A 22,977-nucleotide genomic window follows, 5' to 3' on the forward strand; every position below is an offset into this window, starting at 1 on the left:
CTATGGACCACTGTTGCTGACAAGAATGCCGGATTAGTTAGAACAGTAGGGAGTTTCTTGTGTTCACTGGCATGTCTGCCAAGCTCTTGTTTGATTTATTCCTTTCTCTGGTAGTGTGTCTGAGCAAATCCCTTGGACTGTATCTGAATAAATGAAATCTGTAACTTGAGTGTTTTTTTCCCCCAAATCTTTATCTCTTCCTTACGTTTCTCTTTCTGATTAATGCTTTCTAACACTGTCCTACTCTGTTTACTCTTGGTTTAGTTTTTAATTCTGATCTACCTTGACTATAATCCAACCACAGCTTTGCCTCCTGCAGTACTCCAGTATTTCATCCTTTGGCATAATTACAGCAAAATGAAAGTCTTATGCAAGGAAATACAGATGGGAGAATCTTACCAAATTAAACTGGTGGGGGGAAATGACATTAAGAGCAAGGTGTGAAGAACGCTAGTCTCCTGTCTAGGACCTGAGTTGTAAATCCCTTGTTCAGAAGCCCAAGAGAGTTAAAGTAAGCCTTTTCCTGTAACATAATTTAGTTTTCTGGCCAAAATGTTGTGGCCTATAAACTGCAACTCACACTTTTTTAAAATAGTCCCTTCCTTCCTTCTCACGTAAAACCCTCTGGTTTAGAACACTCTTCGATTCCTGCTGAAAGTAACGTGGCTTCTGACGGGGGGGGGGTGGGAAAAACCTCTAATTACTCAGAGGAGCCAAAGACCCAGAACTAAGGATTCCAAGAACATGCAATGGCCTGTATTTCCTGCCACTTCTTTCCTGAGCACTCAAACTCCCACTGAAGCCAACAGGAGTGGTATAAGCGCACCCTCTCTCGGGATAGTTCTGTTCAGGGTGATGAGTGATTAGTAGTAGTAATATTTGTATTACCGTAGCACTTAGGAACTCTAGTGGTGTATATTCTGCTAGGCACTGTGCAGAGACAGAACAAAAAGATGGTCTGTCTCAAGCTTATAATTTTAAGACCAGAGACAACAGATGGATACAGACAGAAGGCAGAGTACAGTGAGACAATATTGGTCTGTGGACTCATCAGACCAGCAGCCTCACTGTTAATTTTTTGTTGTTGGCATCATGGAAAAGGAAAGTTTTTTTTTTTAAGCAAGATAAAGAGGTATCTTTGCAGTAGCTTACAAGGAGCTCGTCCCAAGTGTGAGGGGCAGCATGGGAGAAGGCACTAAGGTGCTTGTTTGAAAACTTAGGTTACTAATTATTTATTCCTTTTTAATATCTCTCTGCTTTCCATGAGCAAATCACTCTTCTCTTCTGTTTTCTGTCATCTCCCCGTTTTGATCCCCTCTACAGCATGGTCATGGAGAACCATGTTCTGTTTTGCTTACTGATACAGGATGTCTCCAGACTGACTGAACATAGGCATTACTGGATGCTAGGTAAAAAATATCAATAATTCGGAAGTCCCATTGAAATTCACTGTCATTGAGGCTCCTAAGTCATTTAAGGCACCTATTGAAAATTTGACCCAGCATCAGTAAATCCATACTGTTGTTGTGTTTTGCACTTATACTAGTTATTTTGAAGCTTAATGTTTGGAAGAAGAAATATAGAATATACTTCACAGACCTTCTTTATAGCAGCAATGAATGCCTTTTCTAATGCCCAAACTAGTATGGAAGCCTTTGTGAAAGACAAAGCTTATGCCTTTGTCTTGCCTTCCCATTGCAGTGGTTACTATATCAAAATCCCAATACATGAGTAAGAGAGTGAACTGAAGGACTGTCCCATGTATGTGACCTGGCAAACTGTGTGTTCTGGCATTTCAATCAAGAAGTGTCCTCTGTGCACAGCTATTTTAACAATTATCATTTTTCACAAGTGTCTTTTCTTTGTTATAATTTTAAAGCATAAACTATTGTTACTGAGTGTGAAACTAATTCTTAACTGTTATGTACACTTCTTGAACCCTTGACATTTAAGAGAGTTAAAGATTATTATTTTAATGGTAGAAAACTGAGGCTCTAAAAATTGATGGGCTTGACCCAAGGAGCGTGTGGATCTGGAGCTGAACTTCCCCAAAATATGGAAATATTCAGATATTTCCATTTCTGTTTAATTTTAACTATCCCTTTCTAGTCAGTATTTAGAAAAGCTTCCTGATTTTTTTTAACGTATTTTGCCTGGACGAAGTATGCTTAAAATCAGTTTATAGTAGAAAACACATTTTCTTAAAAAAAAATTGTGTGTGTGTGTGTGTGTGTGTGTGGTATACTAGGGGTGGCATGTCGGTGCTCAGTTACTACAATGATGAGCATAGTACAACTTAGTAGCTTTCTACAGGTCCTATAAATAATTACTTTAAAATATATACAGTATTACGTTTAGTAGTAGTATCACAGGCCTGGACAAGGTCCAGGCCCCATTGTACCAGACTTTATACATAGTAAGACAGCATAGGCCCCAAAGGTCTTGCATCTGAGTAGAGGAAACAACAATAATATCTCTTCAAAGTTTCAAAGTCCTAGATGCAAATTATCTAATCCAGGTTGTAAAATCTAAAATTCTGATTTGTTTTAAAAGCCAATAGCAGAGACTACTACTAAATGCAATGACCGTTCTATTGCTGTATGTTTCTGGGGCTCAAGAAGTTAATTTGTTTCCTGTATTGTATAAACTAAAACCCAAGAGTTTTACATTCCACCTAATCAGTTCTTGCTAACAAGACCAGTTCTCATAATTATGTTGTTTTTATTCCCCACCTCTCCATCATTTTTCTTTTCTTTCTTTTATGTTTCCATCCATGTTCCAAACTAGTTTCTAAGCGACGCAAGGCTCACCTGAGGCGCCTGGACCGGCGATGGACGCTGGGCGGGATAGTCAACAGGCAGCAGAGTCGAGGTGAATAGCTTCCCGTGGCATAGTCCCCTTAAAAGCACAAAAGCTGAGCTTCTGAGGCTGCTCCTCATCTCCTGCCATGTAGCATGCCGAAAGGGAATGATTGGCATTTCGCTGGTTGACCCAATCTTGTTTACTTGGTGATAGACTTAAGCCTGAGCTGCAAAATTCAGATGTGGATTTCAAACATCCCGAAGTATTGATTTTCAGGGTATTTGGAGTCAGTTTGATCAATCCACTCAGAGATGAGCCAACAGCAAAACTTTGGCCCTGGAGTCTGACTCCCCACCCAATTTGGGAGCAGTCAGATCTGGTGTTTGCTGCAGGCACATCTCTACTCTCTCATTCCTAAGTTTAAACAAGTGATACTTTTACAGTTCCTTGTCAGAAAAATGGAGAAAATATCAGGAAACACAGGGATGTTTGAACTGCAAAAGCATCAGAGATTGGGTTTGGATGAGCACCTGGATGCGTCTTCAGATTTCATCCAGAAAATTGAGACCTCTAGAGAATGTATAGCTTTCTGGCAAGATTTTTGATTCCAGTCAGGCCAGTAATGCCACAAGGACTGTCCTCTTGGTTTTTTTTCTCCTTGAGACTGAAACCCCAAACACCCATTTCTGTAGAAGTTCCCCCAAAAAATATTGGAAAAGAGAACTTGGTCTCAAGGATTCAGTCTTCCTCTTTAGGAAAGGTTAAGAGAGACTGGAGTGGTGCTTACTGGCCATTCTACAATCTGAAGATTTTTTTTTTTTTTTTAACATAATGCAAACATTGACATTATGATTGGATTTTTCCAAAGAACTTGAACCACGAAGCCGATGAAGTAACCAGAATTGTGGATTAAAAGATTTACCTCTCTGTGGGATAGTCTTGACTCAGCAAGTTCTTGGTGTCAACCCAATGCATTTGAGGGATGGAAGGAATGAAAGTGACTTTCCTCTATTATTGTTCTTTGCTTAGAGGAGACCTTTGCTAGGGAATGGAGCCAGATCTATGCATAAGTAAACCCGATCTTATTTAAAAATAAATAATGAATGCTCTTCAGGGTGCTAGTGTGTGAGGAGAGGAAAAGCAAAACTTGTGAATTTAGATTCCACTGCAACATGGATGTTTCTGTATACAGGGAAGGGAACCCCGCTTGTCACCAAATCTGTGTGGTTGGTTACAGACTGTTGTTTCTTTGGCCTCTTCAGTGGTTCCCAAAAGCAAAAACATGTTCTTTTCATCATCGCTCCGTGATCCAGGAGCCAAAAATACCATGAGAGGAGCAGGTCTTATTCCTTGCCCAACAAGGGGTCCCTGAGCCAATGAAAAGCCTCTGAAGAATATAAGTGCACATACTAGACATGAAGATGCCAAAACCAAAACATTTATTTCTGTGCTGCAGGGAATGGGAGGGTTTTTTCAGTTTGCATGTGCATAGTCCTTATTAGATCATTCTAGCCTCTTTCCGACCAAGAAACTCTAATTCCCATGAATAACAGCAATTTCCAAATAGTGTTTTCAAACTGAACAAAGATACTTTTCTTGTTCTATGTATTATATTGCATGCAAAAAAAGACATTAAAAGAATATTTAGTTTGCAAAATCAAGCACTAAGAATTAGGAAATGCTGAAATTAATGTACCTGTGCAATCTTCATTAGGGCTCTTTGTGTGTATGCATTATAATAGTCTTTAATTTATATGATCACATAATGCATACGCACAAGGGGGCCCGTTCCCACCAAGCTTGACCCTTTCTTCCTCATCCCCTCCAACCTGTCGCTGTCTTGTCTCTTCACCACCCTAGCTAATGTCATTTTTTCAAATCCTAGTCTCCTTGTCCATTCCCTGTCCCCTCCTGGTTTCCAGTCCCAATCTCCTTTCCCTTGCTCCTGGTCCTGGTCTAGCCAGTCCTCCACTCCCTCCCATAAGCCCTCAGCCCGCATTTCCCAATTCTCAGTCCCAGTCTCCCCCAACTCCTGGTTTCCCTCTTCCCCTCCCTGCTAGCCTCCAGTCCCAGTCTCTCCAGCTCCTTGTCCTAATCTACTCCCCCTGCCTCCTCCCCATGTCTAGCTCTTGTTCCCTCTGCATTTGAATTAGGCAGTGAGAGTCTCTCTGCTCTGAGCTGAGATGCCCGGATCTGGACCTAGCACAGCCTTCAGCAGGCTAGTGCTGCAATTGCAGGGAAAATCCAATTCAGCCCAGGACTGGCGCATGGTCAGTGCACATATAGTTTCCAGGAAATTTAGCTTGATAAGTATGTCTCTGCTGAGCATGTGCAAACAGCAAGTTTCCAAAGGCTTTTAACTTCAGTGGTCCCTGTGAAAATCCTCCTAAGACGCATACCTGACACAAAAGCCACATCCCCTCCAAATTCCCTGTCCCTGCATTAAAGCATTGAGGAACTAGCTCTATTCAAAGAAAAGGTCACCAGAATTTAACATAGGCAAAACGGAAACAGCTGGATCATTTTAGCTGATATTTTCAAAAAAAAAAGCAGTCCGAGACACTACTGGTGTGGAAAAATTTCAGCTGAAATGATTTGGCAAAGTAATAAGCAACTGAAAACAGGGTGCTGTAAGGGGAAGTGTTGGGCAAACTTAAATAGGCAGTTCTACCAGCCCAACCTATAATAAAGTAATCATTTAGAAACTGGATTTTTGGATTTGAATTTGGAGACTCTAAAGGCCAAGATTTTTCAAAAGTGACTAGTGACTTTTGGATGCTCCAGCTTCTGAGTGTTTAACTTGAGACATCTGAAAAGGGGTTTGACTTTCAGAGGGTGGGTGCTTAGCATTTAACTGAAAGTGAGGCCCCATTGAAGGGGTCACAAATTGTCCACCCAAAAATCGCTAGTTAGGCTTTAAAAAAAACAAAACAAAAAAAACTTGGCCATTATTGTTTAGACTTGGAAGACAAAAATATTTTGAAGGTGTTGCTGTGGGTTCTGCCCTCTTCTGGGTATGGGGGTCTAAGAGGATTGTAGCAAGCTCTGCTATTACTGTTGACCTAGCTAATGTAGTTTTAGATCAAACAGCTGAAGGAGAAAGTCAGCAGTTCACATCCATTCTCTCCACCTGTTGCTTTTATAGGGCCTCATAAAGATCTGATTTGCAGACAGTTAGTTACATTTTTATATATTTTACTTGGTACCTCTTTGCCACAAATTAAGGAAAATGTAGCATTTTTGAGTTAATTCTAGTATAAACTTGCTTCCAATCAGTTCAGGATTGTTCCCTACAAACATAATTCACTGGGTAGTTTGAATGTGTTCTACTGGCCTCTGCTGCATGGGGTCAGAATTACTTAGCCTTGTGTCATAAGCTCTCTGTTGCAAAGAGCTAAATGATTCTCCTTTTAGTTCAAGAGATGGAGCCTATGCCGTTCAAAGCAGGTACGTGTGGCCAGTACCTGGCATGCCGTGGCTGCCACTAAAATACAAATAATTTGTATGATCTTCTGATGCTATAATGATAAGATCAGTTATGCTTCAGTAGATAGAAATAGTCAGCAGGAAGAGATGAACTCTTAAAGAAGAATCGTAGAATATCAGGATTGGAAGGGACCTCAGGAGGTCATCTAGTCCATCCCCCTGCTTAAAGCAGGACCAATCCCCAACTAAATCATCCCAGCTAGGACTTTGTCAAGTCCACCACCTCCCTAGGTAACCCATTCCAGTACTTCACCACCCTCCTAGTGAAAAAGTTTTTCCTAATATCCAATCTAAACCTCCCTCACTGCAGTTTGAAACCATTACTTCTTGTTCTGTCATCTGCTACCACTGAGAACAGTCTAGATCCATCCTCTTTTGGAAGCAGCTTTCAACTACCTGAAAGGGGGGTATCAAATCCTCCCTCATTCTTCTCTTCTGTAGACAAAAGAATCCCAATTCCCTCAGCCTTTCCTCATAAATCATGTGCTCCAGCCCCCTAATCATTTTTGTTGCCCTCTGCTGGACTCTTTCCAATTTCAGCAGCTCCCCTCCAGCCTCTGTGCTCTCTGGGGGCAAGATGCTACCCAGTTCAGTCGCAGGGTCTGAAGCCTGCAGCAGGCAAGAGGTGTGTCTCCTTCCTTGACTCCCTCCCAACTAAGCAGGAGGCCCTGCCTCTTGTACTTACTGTCCCTCCTCAACTTTGGGCATGAGGGCTGGGCCTAGCCTGCTTCCGCCCACCTGGGCGCAGAGAGTGGTCCCTCCCCCTCTGGCTCAGAGGGAGGCCACTCCGCCACACTACATGTGTAAATAAGTACTTTTGAGAACCAAACAAACGCTTTGCATGTTCACCTCTCCCTGAGTTGCCTTAAAAAGCCTGGTTGAGCTCTTCCTGTTTTCATGTAGCCTCTCTGGCCTACTGCATAAGGATGCTTTGAGCCACTAAAAGAGTCACAGCTGCACAGTGCAATTTCGGTATCTTGGCCTCAGTTTCTTTTCTCACTGGGGATCCAAGGAAAATAGTCAAGTTTTATTGCCCCTTTGGCTATTGAAGAAATAGCATGTACAGTAGTTCAGAATTTAAAAGAAATCTCGTTATTTCCCCAGTTTTGTGTTTTGGGTTTTTTAGTTGCTCTGTGTTAAATAGACTTAATCAAAAGGAAAAGAGGTGGTAAGGGGAGGCTGTTCTCCATATTATCAACATTGTTGATAATTGTGGAGCCGTTAAACAAAAAAAAATCAAAAATAACCATCACAAAAGTCCATTTTCATTGAATATGTTGTCTTCTGGAAAGGAGAGACTTTTTCCAGAAGCAAATCTGACGAAGAGGAGGGGGGAGCAGGGAGAGAGCATTAGATTGCTGACTGAGGGGAAAGTATTTATTTTAAAAGAGAATTCTTTTGTGGTTTGGAAGATGCAGGATTTGAGCTTTTGCTTTTTTCTTTGAAATCTTAATTGGATAATTGCTAAACCAACCTCTCTCCTGCGTTCCACCATTTCAAGTGAGGATCAGGTCACAGAATGACAGTGATACATAGAGAGACATCAGTTAAGTAAAGGATATTATTCCCTGACTTGGTTCTTGAAACTCTGGACATGCAATAGGAGTTTAGAACTTGGAGCCAGGAACTCATGGGTTCCAATTCTAGGTTTGCCACGGATTCAATTTGTGGACCTATAAATATGAAGGTGACTTGCCCCCTTGCAGGCATGAGAGAAATTGTTTAAATAGTACATGGCACTTTAGACACAAGGCTCTGGCCCCAAAGAGCTTATAGTGAAGACAAAGGAATGGATGCAGTTTAAGAAGAACATGAGTCAACAGCTGTGTCAGGCATACATCTCGTTAGTACTAAGAGGTTATTCTTCAAATTGAAAAGGGTAGTTTGTTGTCCTGGGAATTAAATTAACGTTATTCGGCGAAGCATGTGTGCAGGGTAGAGGGTGAGCAGTAAATTTTTGTTCTGGAGGCATTGGGGAAAAGTGCCATGTTGCTTAGCACCCTGGAGGAGAGAGGCTGTTCTAGATGCAGGGGACAGCATGAAAAAGGCATGGAGCTGAGGGAGGAAGATGAAGGATTTGGGGAGGTAGATGGTACTGGGATTCACAACCTCTGGTTCAGGCCTCAGTCTTGCACCTGCCCCAGTGCTCCAGGCTCTCTACTACAGGAGACTCTGGTTTGTTAACCTAGTGCTTGAGCATCTACACTCATTTGTAACCCCAGATTAGGAATTTTTGAACTGTGTCCCAACCTCTGTGTCAGGCTCCAGTGTCTGCTGCATTATGTGAGCCTCAGTCCAACCACCCATATCCCAGACTTCCTAGTGCTCTCCCAAAATGTGGCCACTCTAGACCTTTGTTTGTGGTGCAGTGTGGGAAAACTTGACATGCCACAAAACTTGACTGTCCAGCTGAGATGGGTAATCTATATAAAAAGAGATGGTTTTCTGCATTCATCCCTCCCCATGTTAAAGTTTGACCAACTCAGAGTAGCGCTGCTGTATGTAACTTCCCATTTGTACAGAAAAATTTCCTGTTACTAACTGTCATAATTTGGGGTCAGTGACACTGCACTCTTAAGTAAAGCACATCTTATTCAAAACAATTTTGTTCAGTGTCAAATTACCAATACTGAATCTTTATCAAATATTGCTGTCAACTTATTCAATAGACAGTAACCAGTTATCTAAAAAACCAACAATCTATATCAACTACCAGTGTAGCATAAAGCACCGCATACAGTGCTTGCATACATACACTGCATACATTCTTGTTATGCCAGAATGTTTTTGACATCACAACTCCAGTGTGTGGCAACAATAATTCAGGCCAATCCAATAGAACACAAAAGTTAGTACTCCTGTCTCCTGCCCAGCAAAACTTACCAGATCATAGCAACCTGTAATATGAATGGACAGTACAGTGTACTAATAAATTACATAAATTTATATATGAAGGCTTTATGTGGAATGTCACTATTCCAGATTCCTGTTCTACTCCTGTAATAATGCCTATTTCAGAACAACTCTAAAACTACATCTTTCAACTAAAGTCCTGGATCTAATGTTCCCAGGCCTACAATAGGAGACTAAAAACAATTGGAAAAAGGAAACTGCTCATAGGTTGCGCAAAAAAATGTTCAGACCGTTGGACACATGGGGCATGAATGTATGCATGGGTAAAGCAAAATGGGAAAGAAACAGTATTTAGCCCCCTGAGTCATTTTCAGTTCATACATTATGCTTTTCTGGGATGATGGGCAAACATCCTCCCCATAAAAAGACACAAAGCAGGGGAATGTAGTAGAGAGAGAGAGGAGGCCTGGTGCAAGATCTGAGGCCTGAACCAAAGGCTGTGAACCAGAATCGACTTGGCCTTGGCAAAATAACACACTAGATGTTTACATAAATACTTTTCAGAAGGCTAGTACAGATACACTCCAATCCAGTACAAGATAAGATGGTTTGACTGAACAATGAATAAAGATGGTTTGTCCAAGATATGAACCAGGAGTGGCGTAACAAACATGTCTTGAAATACGTACGGTGGTATGGAAGTTATGTTTCCCAGTTGTTTTTCTCAGTCTATAAATGTTGTGGTACCCTGCCTCAATCCTTTTGTGTGGCGTAGGGGACAGAAGAAACTCCTGCTGCTGACTGGGCACTCATGTGTTTAGTGTACCAGTAACCACGGAGCCAGAGCACTACGACTGTGTCTTGAGGACAATAAAACTGTCCGGGTTACTTTTGTCACCGATGCTTGCAGGTAGTTTCTTTATGCGTAACATTGAGGTCTGCTCAATTAACATGTGGCACTATCTGCTAATATTGATAACATTGGAGCTCCAAGGACAGAAGCACAGAACAGCATTACTGAGGCAACAACATTCTAGCCATTAACACAACATCTGCTAACTCAAGTTCTACTAACCCTGGGTTTACATTGCAGTGTAGATATGCCCATAGTGATCAAATCTTGATGCATTAGAGCAGGGGGTCTCTGTATGGCTGCCAGCCTTTGCTGGTGGCCGTTCTGACAAATTTTCCTAAACTATTTACTTAACTTTAGGAAAAACAAATAAATATGCACACATAAATAATTGTAATTTATGTAGGGTTTTTTGCAGACTCAATAATCAAAATAATGTACAGTTGTACTTTGGTGCCCCTTGCCCCTCCCTGCTTCTTGCCTCTTGACCACTGTGCCCAGCAAGGCCAGCCCTGCTGAAGCCCAGAGCCGGAGCCCCATGGCTGAAGTGAATGGGCAGGCGAGGGGCGCAAAGCTCAGAGCACACCGAAGACGGGAGGTGGGTGCTGAAGCCTGCCCCTGGAAGCCCACAACTGAAGTCAGGGGGGTGAGGGGACTGAAGCCCACTCCCAGAGTCCTGCAGCTAAAGATGGGGTGGGGGAAGCCCTCTCCTGGTGCCTGTGGGTGCTGCAGTTTTGCCCTCTCCCCCAACTCTGCCCAGGAGGCTCTCGTAGCTGTAGGCAAATCCCCCAATAGCCACATGCGGCTATAGTGGCTGCATTTGAGAAACGCTGCACCAGAGAGTCTGGGGATTGCCACAATTTGGAGATGAAAATTGAAGCACGAGACTTGTGGGAGGATTGGTGTGTGGTTTGCTATCTTAACGGTTTATGCTATTGTCTAGAATTGTAGTTTCCAAATGAATGAAATGACAGTTCAAAACTGTGATGGAATTCCAAGAGGTACAAAGTGTGCTTCTGCTTGTTCTTCTATAGAATGGATTATCCATGTTTGTCTTTCTGGTAACTTAGTGCCTCAATCATTAAATGCCCAATAGCTTAAGCATTTTGATCAGTAACTTGGAATACTGGATGCCTCACTGATCATTCTCCTAAATGATAATGCGTCCATGTGAATCAACTGATTTTTTTTTTTTTATATATATATGATTTCCTCCTCCTTGGGTTTGTCTCAGGAGAAGCAAACCAGAATGACTTTTGGGTTATAAATGAACCCATACTTCAAGAGTGCAGTTTGCGGTTAAAAACCTCATGTATGTGTGTTTACGGTCACCCCTTTACCACTGAAAGAAACCAAATGTGTGCAACCTTGGAAATGATTGTAATTCTTGCTGAGAAAGCACTCTGCAAGGGGAAACTTTAATGATGGCTTCCTGTTTTTGAACTGTAGGCTTAAAAATAGATCATCTAAACATACATCATAGGAACCTTAATTTCTAAATGGATTTTGAACTCCTTTGCAACATGCTGCCTCGTGAGAGCACTTTTCTTTCTTCCTTTTTCGAACGCTTTCCTTGGTAATTTTTTTCCCCTTAGCATTTATCTATGGTTGGAGAGGGAGAGGGAGTGGGAGGGATATGTTCTGAAGAATCTTTCTTCAAATTTATGACCTAAACCAAAGTAATGAGGCTGAAAATGTGGGTGGTAGAACTTGTAATCAGCAAAATTGGACATGTTCTTCTCTGATGAGCACCTGAGTTTTAGCTGAACCATCCAAACCTCTTGGAAAGCTGGGCCCAGAGATGCCATGCTGACTGCCCTTCTTGTGGCCTCTCAGGATTTCAGTTTCTGGTATGAGCCAGAGGCCAGAACTCAGTTCAAAGGGGCATAAAAATAGAAGACTAATGGAGGTGGAGGGATAATGTTCACCAGAGGGGGTTTTGGGGACTGGAAACCTTCAATTTTTGTGTTTGGGGTGGGGGGGAATAAGAGTTCTAAGCAAGGGTTATTTTCACTGAATTTTAGGAAGGGAAAGCATGGTGTGTGGCTAAGAGCATAGAAGCGGGGAGTTTTATTCTCAGCTCTGCTGCAGTAACTTGGGCAAGTCAGTTAGGCCCGGTCTACAGTACAAATAAACAGAGTGATGGTCACTTCATGCTCTAACAAGGCTTCATTTTGCCTGCTTGAAAGGAAGGGAAGAGTTTTATGGCTGTATTAGGGGAGTGTGTTTTGATATTGGAGTCATGTAGGCTAAGCTTATAATATGGGACCATTATTCTATACATGTGGGCCTTACCAATGCTAAGATTTTTCTTTAAAATTCATTATCACCCCCAAGCTGAGAGGGGTTAGACAATGTGGTGGTTAAAATACTGGGAGCCACCTGAAGCCTTGTCTGTACTAGAGCTCCCACCAGTGTAATTGGACCTGTGAGGGCAATGGTGAAAAGTAGTGTAGTCACAGTCCTTGGCAAAGAGAAGCTATGGCTGTAGCCCAAGTAGGATATAATCATGTTTAAACATGATTTAACATGTTTAAACATAATGGTGTTGGGACATTTAACCCTCTTTCTGCCACAGTTTTCCTACCTGTAAATAATGCCTCACATGGTGAGACATGGAGATTTAAGGTTTGTAAAGTGCTATGACAGTCTGATGGCAAAGTACCATCATCCCCGGTTTGCATTCCCATCTGGATGGCTAGGTTTGACAGCACTGGAAAGGCTGATGTGATATTTGGTCACTGCTGCTTAAAGTAGTCGATCAGCAAGTTCCTTTGGATCAGGGAGTTGGAATACCCGCAAGTGCTCAGGTAGGAACACCTCTCATCTGACCACTTCTCCTTGTCTTCTGTAGAAGATAATGGGTAGAACTTCCAAAGAGTCGGACTCTTTTGACCACAAAGAGGAATCAAGGCAGCGGCACCCAGAATGGAGAGCTAGTTAAATAAAAAGATTGCCTCCAGCTACAGCAGGGACTGCTGTTTACATGTAGCAGGAATAAAATAAACAGACGTTTTTGTCATAACACTCTCGTGGCAAGAGTGTGGTCTGGTAGTTTCTAGTATAATGAATGGGGCTTTACGACCTGAGAGATACACAAAGTGGAGCTTTGAAGGGCTAGTGATGATGTCAGCCTCCCTATGATTATAATCTCTAAACCAGTAAACACATGGTTTAGCTCTTTTGCTGCGACTTTTATAGGAGAATGATAGAAAGATACCCTAGGCAATACATTTCTGGGATGATGTTCAGTGGTTCAGGTGCCTGAAGTCACTTGGCCTCCTGCCTTCACCATATATTCCAAGCAAGTTCTAATCACCTAGAAATCATCTGCATCTCCAGTTAATGTTCTGGTCTTCCAAGCTCAAAAATGAGCTAGTTTAACCCACTCATTCTGCAGTATAGCCTTTTGAAACTTGTCTCCCTATGTAACCAAAGCCATTCCACAGACCAGATGCCCATCTAGGGAAAACTCTCTCCATCTCATGATTTGATTCTTGGATTGATTAGCTGCAGCTGCAGCAGTGAGTCTCAATCTGAAGCCAAGTTATTGTTCAGGGAAAGTATGTATACTGACCGTGCTATTTAGGAATGACACCTTCGGAGTCGCTTAGTAGGAGTTACCGTAATAAATTACTAAAGCGGCTTCTCTGGGAGCAGAAGTTTTGCTTCTTGAGGAAGTGAAGGTTTTGAGAGTTCAATGCATCGGAATCAGAAGGAAGGTTGTCTTTAAAGATGCAGTCTCTGACTCCGCAGCCATCAGATGTTCTGCCAACGTTATTCTCTTTCCGAGGTATTTCTTTTTCTCAGTGTATATTTTTTTCCTTTACATTTTCCTTACTTCACTCGGCAACAAAATATAATTCAATCATAAAACTAAACAGATTGAGGTGTTTCTATTTGACTCCCTCTCATAAGAGCATTTGCCTTAAGCTGCTGCAACCCTTTTTCCCACTCCTTTCATTTACCATTTGTGCAATGATCAGGAACTCTGGATTCACTTAGGTTCTTTCCCTCTCTCCTTCACAGAGAGGCCCCTACTCGTTTTCCCATTTCTAACCCTACAATGTAATGGCCACCATTTTAACTGGTTAGGTGGACTGAGTGGAACACCCTTAGTGTGTCTACAAAGCACTAGACACCCACGGTTAGCCCGTGCTAGCACACTCTGGCTCATGGGGCTGTTTCACTGTTGTGTAGACTTCTCGGCTTGGGTTGGAGCTTGAGCTCTGGTACCGTCCAACCCCTCAGGGTCCTAGAGCCTGGGCTTCAGCCTGCACCCAGAAGTCTACACAATAGTGAAACAGCCCCATGAGTCTGAGTCAGCTGGCAGTGGGCCAGCTGTGGGTGTCTAGTTGCTGTGTAGACATACCCTTAGAGCCTTGCTATTCTCCCTGTTAGTCATTTACAGGAGTCGCTACTAAACATGCGGCTACCCCCATCCTATCCTGGGTTCAGCATGATGCTTTGGCCCCATTTCCTATCCCTGCCAATGCTCAGCAAGAGTCCCTGGTGATAGGAAAAAGGTTAAATGTTTGTAGCTTTGAGACTAACTTACAAAAATGCTGTGTATGAGACTGATGGAAAATACAGTGCATTAAGTGTCCTCAGGGGTGACAGCATGATGTGGTGGGTAAAGCAAGGGACTGAGAGAAGTTTTTTTGGTTTCTGTTCTTGGCTCTGCCACTCACTGTGGGACTTTGGGCCACTAAGCTCCAGTCTAGTACTTCAGTTTTCCCATGTGTAGAATGGGGACAGTAATTGGAGATGGGCAGGTGATGCCACATTCCAATCCTGTGCCATACTCCCAAAAGTGTGTGGGTGTTTTGGGTCAAGGGTTTGCCTCTGGCCCTTCTCTATTGACGACATGTACCCACTTCTCGTAGGTGTGAGGCTTAATGAACATTTGTAAGGCACTTGGAGGTGCTGTGTAATAAAGTACCAAAACTTTTCTCTGTGCTTACACGTATTTAAAAAATACATCCATTTCATGATTGTCCCTGTAGAGCCACATGGTTTCCAGAGGTGTGAAGAGAACAGATAGGTCAGTCCCTCTGAGTTGGGGAGGAGTACGGGTTGCTCTCAGGATCCAGTGCTCAAGTTTCTGTAATACCACTACTCAATGTATCCATATGCACACTTGGAAGAGCCAACTGGCTCTAGCTCCCTCAGTGATGCTTGGCTGCTTTGGCAGCCAGGCTGATTCCATCAAGTTACTGTGTGCAAACTTGACAATCCTACTCTCACTGTTTTATTCACTTGAGGGAGACCTCTCTGAGACCTCATAGTTACTGGCATGGAAGCGCATTGTGATTGTCAGCAGCCGGGCAGTGTCAATGAGCTAATTATCTGTCATGTTGTAAGCATACCTAATCAGTGGGCCATTGAGCAGGGCTCCACCTTTGCAAAGGCTCCATGTAATTGCTGCGCAACCAGTTGAAAAGCAAGCAGAACAGAAAAACAGCTGGACTAATTCTGCTCCTAACTGATGTTTTTTTTTTTTCCCCTCCCTCTACCAGAAGAGAAATATGTCACAATCCAACCGTACACCAGCCAAGGGAAGGATGAGATTGGGTTTGAAAAAGGGGTCACCGTGGAGGTCATCCAAAAGAACCTGGAAGGATGGTGGTACATCAGGTAAAAAGCTTCCTGCAGGCAGATTTATTACAGCATTTATGATCTTCGGGACTTCTGATGATTAGCTTCACATCCGCATCCTGTATCGTTCTCTGTCTAGAGAAGAAAATGGGCATTATTATCCAGAATGTATGCTAGGCAGAAATGTAAGGGAAAGTTACAGAAGACCAATAAACAATAGTCAGTATTGATTGTAGGAATGGAACGTGGACTGTGAAGTCTGTAGATCTGAAATATTTTGGTAGAAAATTCTTACCTTTTAGATTTCCTTCTTCAAAATAAAAACCCATATCCCAGTCAGCAAATGGCACTTATCTAATACAAGTGATCATTTTAATGTACATGCAGCCAATTGAGTCTTTTTTGTGTGTGTGTCAGTTGTCTTTCTGAAAAGTAGTAAAATCAGATTCACCAAATAATGCTGGTAGGTTGCTGTTTATAATCTATCAAGTTGCTTGGGGCAGTTCATTTTTTTTTTAAGGGGTTTTGGAGATCAGCCTGCTGACTGCAGAATAAATCATCATTGAGACTGATGCAAATAATAACAGTAATATCATACTGGGCCAGATTTTCAGCTATTTGCCTCTCCAAGTTAGTCATTGCATGCAGTTGTAAACTATATGCCACAAACAGATACAGATATCATGCACGCAAATTAGATGTGCAGCTCTGAAAATAACAGCAGTTTTTCCTTATGACAATCAAACTCCCTTGAAAGGAGTACAAGACAACCATGTCCTAGGCACAACTTGTACAGAGAGATATAATGTATTGGGACCAATACTTGTCAAGAATGGTCTCTTCATATAGGTTTATACAGGAGCTAGTACTGTAGTACCCCAATCATGACTGGAGTCTTTGGGTGCTACTGTAAAGTTTGGGGTGTTCAGATTCTGGGAGTGGTGTTTGGGACCATTTCTATTGATTAAATAGAAAATACAGGTATAAAGGTGGTTAAAGAGAATTCTGTAATTCATGAGCCCTATAAGATATCCTTCCTGCTCATCCTTTTGCATCTAGAATGGATTTTTGTTGTTTTGCTTTTCTAGTTGGATTCTGCTTGGCTTATAACTAAGGCAACAGAGACATGAATCATGATTGAGAAAGCACAGTCGGAACCTACATTTAGTGCTTCATGCATGATAAACATGTTAGTTTTGTATCTGTTTCTGAATCTTCCTAACAAAGTGGCTAATAACTAAAATAATGCAGGAGTGAATGGGCTCTAGACATTATGAGCAGGGAATGCCCAGGCTTGGTCATATCACTCCCCCTCCCCCCCTTGCATTTAATCATTCACAGGACTTGAATCCAAAGTTGAAGACTGAAGAATAAAGCATGCAATTTTGTTGGGAACCATTATTATAAAAATCTTTTGATTTATTTCAGAACTAGTCTCCTGGATAAATGTTTCCTTATTACTGTTACTTATTACTGTTGTAGGCTTCTTTTCATCTGTATAAATAACAATTCTGCAAGCAGCTAGCTGGATCTGTTTTGTGCTTAAATTTTTCTTGTAATGTTGTTTTTGTGTAATGTTAAGTGGATACACTTAACTCTGACAAAAAGAAGACCCCTTGTTACTCAAACTTTTACAGCAGAAATGTCTTTTAGGCCCAAACTAACATCTTTCAGTGGGTTTAATTGCACTTTTGGATCAGGGACCCAATCCCGGAAGGTTTTATATGTTCTTGACTCCCATTGAAATCCACGAGGATTGAGGATGCTCAGTATAACCCAGTTTTTGTAATCTGTGTCTCCTCGTGATTATGCAGATCCAATTTGGATTCAGAGCATTTCTGAATTCGAAATGATTTGGTGGGTCTTAATAGCCACATCACAAAATACCACCACAGTTAATGCCAATCTAGTATCTTGTTTGGTAGCCTCTATCAAAGGCCAAGGACCGAAGTATCCTCTCCATGAGAAACACTAATTGGAGCCGCATTGCAAAGCTTTCCGTGCCACTACCCCATACTGTACCCATTCTGTGGCTAAAGAGGACTTTGTTGTCCAGAACTATTAAACTGAAAGCCTTCAACATTATACATTGATTTTAAAACATTTAAAATGCTTTTAAGAATACTCGTAGCTACTTTGAACAATGCCTCCCTAGTATTTAGTAATACCCGAGTCCAAGAGTTTAACAATTTAAATTGAAACGCTCCTTGTTTTGTATTTTGGAGGGGGAAGTCCGTATGAATCTGGTTGCCATTTTATCTGTTCCAATGGATCATATGGGAACAGAATAAGTGTATTAAAGTTTAGCAAGTTGTTGGAGTTTTATTTTAATCGAGTCTACCTTAAAGATGTTAACAAGCTCCACCTTAAATATATAATTTCCCAAAATTCCTGGCCATGTGCTGATCCTCATTTCCTGTCTTTCTTTTTTTCCCCTCCCAGTTTGCTTCCCTCTGGAGTAATTCCAGTGCTCTGAAGCTGGAAAGCAGATGTTAAGGGAACCAGTGCTCAGACACACAGAGGCACTTTTGATATATTTTTTTAAACATTCCTATAGCTTGAATCTTTTTCTTCATGTAATATTAAAACAAAAAGGGGGTTTTCACTCTGTGAAGCCAAATCAATGCCCCTAATCCTGTAACCCTACAATTGTATTTTAATCCCTGTTGCATTGGAACACTTGTATTTCTTCTCCTCTCTTTGCCCTGTTTCATGTTGTGAGGCCCTTAGACTTGTGTGTGTTGAAGACTCTGAGCTGGAATCTTCATTACTGCTTTATTGAGTTCAACCGTGGATTGGTGTCACTTGCCTGCATGATCATATTACATGCTTAGTAGCTGAAGTTACAGTCAATTATTTAGATGCTGCTTTATACCAGTTACCCTCTGGAAGGTGTTGGAGTTCTTCTGATGCTGACAGATAAGGGTTGTCACTTTCTTTTGACTTACAAGTTGCTGATCAGGATTTTTGTTGTTGGCATGCCCTTGATTTCCTGGACTATTATGAATTTTAGACCCCTTGTGAGAGAGAGGCAGTTTGCTATGCTGTGTAGACTGAAGTGCTATTGGAAGGAAAATAGGATAAGATTTGAAATACCTGGTACAGTTTGCAAATGTAAGTGAAGGTCCAGGGCTGAGGGTATGCTTACAGTTGGGAGGTGCCATTGCAGCACAGGTAGGCATACCTGAGCTAGCTTGCTAAAAATAGCGGTGAAGCTATGGCAGCATGAGTGGAATTAGGGGTTATGCACCCAAGTAAAAGCTGGTCTGGGACCCTTGGTAGGTACTCCAGTGGCTAGCCTGTGCTGCCTGCCTGCCTCCCTCCCCGCCCCACCCCAACCCCCCAAGCAATGCTTCCAGGGAGCAAAGCTAGCTTGGGTACATCTGTGGGTGCTGCAGTCACACCTCCTGACTGCATTATAGACATACTGTGAGAGTCAAGTGATCTGGATTTTATTCCTGGATCTTCCTACATTTGATCTCCATTCCTCGGTTTCCCTACCTATGAAATAGAGAGAACAGGCATTCCCTAATGCAGTGTAAACGCTTTGAGATCTTCAGATGGAACTACTAAATGTTTATTGCTGTTGTTCCAATGCTGGGTGGGAAATGGATGTACCACTTGGACTAAGTACTTTGGGTTTTTTTTGCCGTCCTGATGGTGACGGTTACATATTACTTCTAGCTAGCTTGCACTAACTCAACATCATAAGTAGATCAATGGGGAGGCAGTACTGCAGCCAGTTGCTAGGTGGTCAGTAGCTTTGTGTGGCTTAACCTGTGCATAGCCATAGATTGAAACGATATAAGGTCACATAAAGCTGTCTGGATGGATTACGTTTTGCAATGCAAAAGGTCACATAAAGCCACATGGATTGTGTGTTGCAATGCAAAAATCTAAAATAGATAGAAAAATGAAGAAACCAGCATAGAGTCTCTTTATCCATTAGTGCTATCGTTCTGATCTGAAAAATGTCAACTCTTGTAGTCCTGTATGGACTAAGATCTATGCAGTGCATACTCTTATTTGATTTTTGTAATGTGAGTTGTACTCCAGATTATGTTTGAAATCTGATCATACTGTATAGCTTGACATAATTCCCAAGTAAGCACAATACATAGTCAACAAAGAACAGGAATTTCAGATATTTTGAAATCTTCAAAATACCGGGGGGGGAGTATGATCTCAATAACCCTACCCAGGGGCTATCTGTTCAAAACGCTTACGGGGAGGAGTAGAGAGGCCCAAGTCCATGGAATTCAGATCCAAATCCGTACTGTTCAGATTCATTATGAAGACAGTCCTGAGCCAGAAAGTTAGCTCTAGATATGAATTTTTCCAGTGCCTGTCAATTTTGGTCTTGGGGTTCCAGTTCAGGGCTATTTCAAACCAGGAGTGTGCTAGAGCAGTGGTTCTCAACTAGGGCTCTGGGGCCCTATGGGGGGCCATGAGCAGGTTTAACACTGGCCCTGCTTGGCGGACCCCCTGAAACTCACTAGGGTCCAGGACAGAAAGCTGAAGTCCCGGGCCCTGAGCCCCAACACCTGGGGCTGAAGCCAAAGCCTGAGTAAAGTAGCTTTGTGGGGGGCCTCTGTGGCATGGGGCCCCAAGCAGTTGCCCAGCTTGCTACCCCCTAATGCCGGCCCCAGCTTTTATATGCAGAAAACCAGTTATTGTGGCACAAATGGGCTGTGGAGTTTTTATAGCATGTTGGGGTGGGGGGAGAGGGCTCAGAAAAAGGTTGAGCATCCCTGCGCTAGAGAGCGGGAGGAGAGGGTTGTTCATAACCACATCTTGCTGTTTACAAGAGACGTTAGCAGGTGCCTGGACAGTATTTGTAAGACACTCCTTTCATGCTGAGACCAGTTAAGACATGCTCCAAAAAGAATTGCCCCTAGCCCTCCTTGGCATGAAGTGGGATTACTCTTATTCAGGGCCTATGGATGGTGATGGGGAGAAAGCAGGGAAGGAGAAAACTCACCAAAATTTGGCACATGGCAAATCTTGAATTCCTGCTCTTGATGAGAGTGCTGCTACAGTGCCTGGTGCATTCAAACCCTGCTGTATTCAGTTCACATATAAAAAGGTTTCCATTACCTCTGGGTTGAGTCTGCAGACTTCTAAGAATCCCTGGTATGGTTTTCTAATACTGGTTGCTTCAGGGAGCACAGTGTGCCAAAAATCAATGATGGTTTCCAAATTGTGTGCTGTAGTTGACTGGCCCTAGTGAAGGACCATAATTGCTGCATGCTGAAATGTTAGAAAGAGGGGGCTTGCTTGTATAGCCCTAGACTTTTACTTCTGTATAGAGAAGATTCAGAAGCAGGATTGTGTATCTATCACAAGGTGGATGTAATCATTGCCACTCTGTCTAGAAATATTGCAGCAAATAGCAGTAATTGAGTCACTTGCAAAGCCTCAGGGCCACATGTATGGAGACCAGTCCTTTGTTTTACTTTGCTCTTTTGAGGATGCCATCCCTTGCAAAACCTCAGGTCTTTTGAACCCCTAAATTAAGCTGGCTAGTGGATTTAAACATGGGAGATTCCTCCTCCTTTCCTTCCTCTACAGCAGTTAGGGATAGGCTGCTAAGACTTGGGTTAAACCTTATAAATACTGGCTTTTGTAATAGGTGTTCCAAGTAAAGAGTTTTAGATACCATCCTTATTTAAAGACCTATTCTCCACTTGATCCCTGCTCAGGACTCCTAATGACATCAATCAATATTTTGACTCAGTGAATCAGAACAGAATAAGTCCAATAGCCTAAAACCAAACTTCACAGCTAATCTGACTCTTCCTGTCAAAGCTCACTTATGTGAAGGAGAGTTATTTGACTATCCTTGTATTTTACCAATCGCTTCTTTTTGCTTTCTAGTGAGTCTCGCATTTTGTTATAGAAGCCTCAGAGCCCTGCCATTTTAACCTTTTGTTTCCTGAGCACCAGGAATTTAATGGTGCCCACATCCCCACTTACAGTTCAAGCATCTGTTCCAGGTACCTTAGGAGATTAAAGAGAGAGGGGTTTCACTGAGTTACTCTGGAGCAAGCTGGGGTTTCACTAGGGAAATCAGAGTTATGTACATAGTCCTCCCTGGAGTCTGATTTGTAATCTGAAATCGCTGATGAAGTGTCAGTAATAGCAGGAGTTAGAAAAAACACTTTCCCAGGCTGAAGTTTGTCATTCTTCCACAGCTGACCTTTTGGGAAAGGTGTGAGCATATTTTGTACTTGGTCTATGTTCAATCTTTTTTTTTTTTTCCAAATCATCCTTCAAATAGTCCCAGACTTACTATTTAAAAAAAAAAAAATTAAATCCAGTTTTGAGCCTGAATTTTTTTCTAATCAAATAGTTGTTCTATCTTTACAGTGGCATGAAGGCAGGCCACAGTTCACACCTACTGGAGATAGGAGGCATTCTGTAAAATGCTTCACATGGGATCGGGGATATAAAGAAAATGGGAGTGAAATATACCCCAATACAGAGGGAACGCACAAGGTCGATGAAGGGCCTCTGCTTTGGGGTGAACGTCGCCCTTAATTGTGATAACTTGTCCTTTGCATTATGGGCATGAGAGATGCAATTTGGAAGAAAAGAGAATTCTGTGTATACGATCTGTTCATAAACGTGGTGCGTATTCAGCACTTCCATGCTCAAAACAGTCTCTTTTTATCCCATTCCGTGTAAAAGCTGCATGCAGCCAACCTACTACTAAATTTTCCCTTATGCCTTGGCAGTAAGCTTCTCTCTGATCTGGAGAGACCACTTTTGAAGCAATGGGTAACTCTTCTGTTAAAATAGTTCACTGTTCCTTGCTAGCTGAGTAGACCGTGAGGTGACTAATTATAGAAAGTGGATGAGTTGAGACACCAAAAGCATAACACAAAATCCAACATCTGGTTCTAAGATATGGTCTAAGTCATTTTTTGCCTTAGCCGTTGTATCTGGAAGGACTACAAAGGCTGTTCTTTGTGGTAATGATATTTTCTTTTAATATACGCAGGCATCTAGGTAAAGAAGGCTGGGCCCCAGCATCATACCTGAAGAAGGCTAAAGATGATCTTCCATCTAGGAAAAAGAACTTAACTGGGCCAGTGGAAATTATAGGCAACATCATGGAGATCAGTAACCTGCTGAACAAGAAACCATCCAGCGACAAGGAAACCCAAGCAGAAAACGAAATGGTGGAATCCCACATCACAAAGAAAGAAATTAGTTTGCCCATCCTGTGCAATGACTCTAATGGCAATGCCATGATGACCTCAGACAAGCAGGCTTCGAAACTGGCTCAGGGATCCCCTGCTGTAGCGAGGATCGCACCACAAAGAGCTCAAATAAGTAAGACCAGAATGTATAGCTTGACTGCCATCATTTTCATAAGAATT

The 22,977-nt window shown here is 42.2% G+C and overlaps 1 protein-coding gene across 1 annotated transcript in view; it reads left to right on the plus strand.

Annotated features, from left to right (window-relative positions):
* SH3PXD2A (SH3 and PX domains 2A) overlaps positions 1-22,977 on the plus strand; it is a 406,607-nt gene that overhangs the window by 364,002 nt on the left and 19,628 nt on the right. Inside the window, 3 exon segments of the mRNA XM_038409643.2 lie at positions 2,788-2,871; positions 15,514-15,631; positions 22,596-22,930. Of these exon segments, the coding sequence (XP_038265571.1) occupies positions 2,788-2,871; positions 15,514-15,631; positions 22,596-22,930 (537 nt within the window).

This window comes from Dermochelys coriacea, chromosome 7 (genome assembly GCF_009764565.3).
Source record: "Dermochelys coriacea isolate rDerCor1 chromosome 7, rDerCor1.pri.v4, whole genome shotgun sequence".
In the NCBI taxonomy this organism is placed as follows: Eukaryota; Metazoa; Chordata; order Testudines; family Dermochelyidae; genus Dermochelys; species Dermochelys coriacea.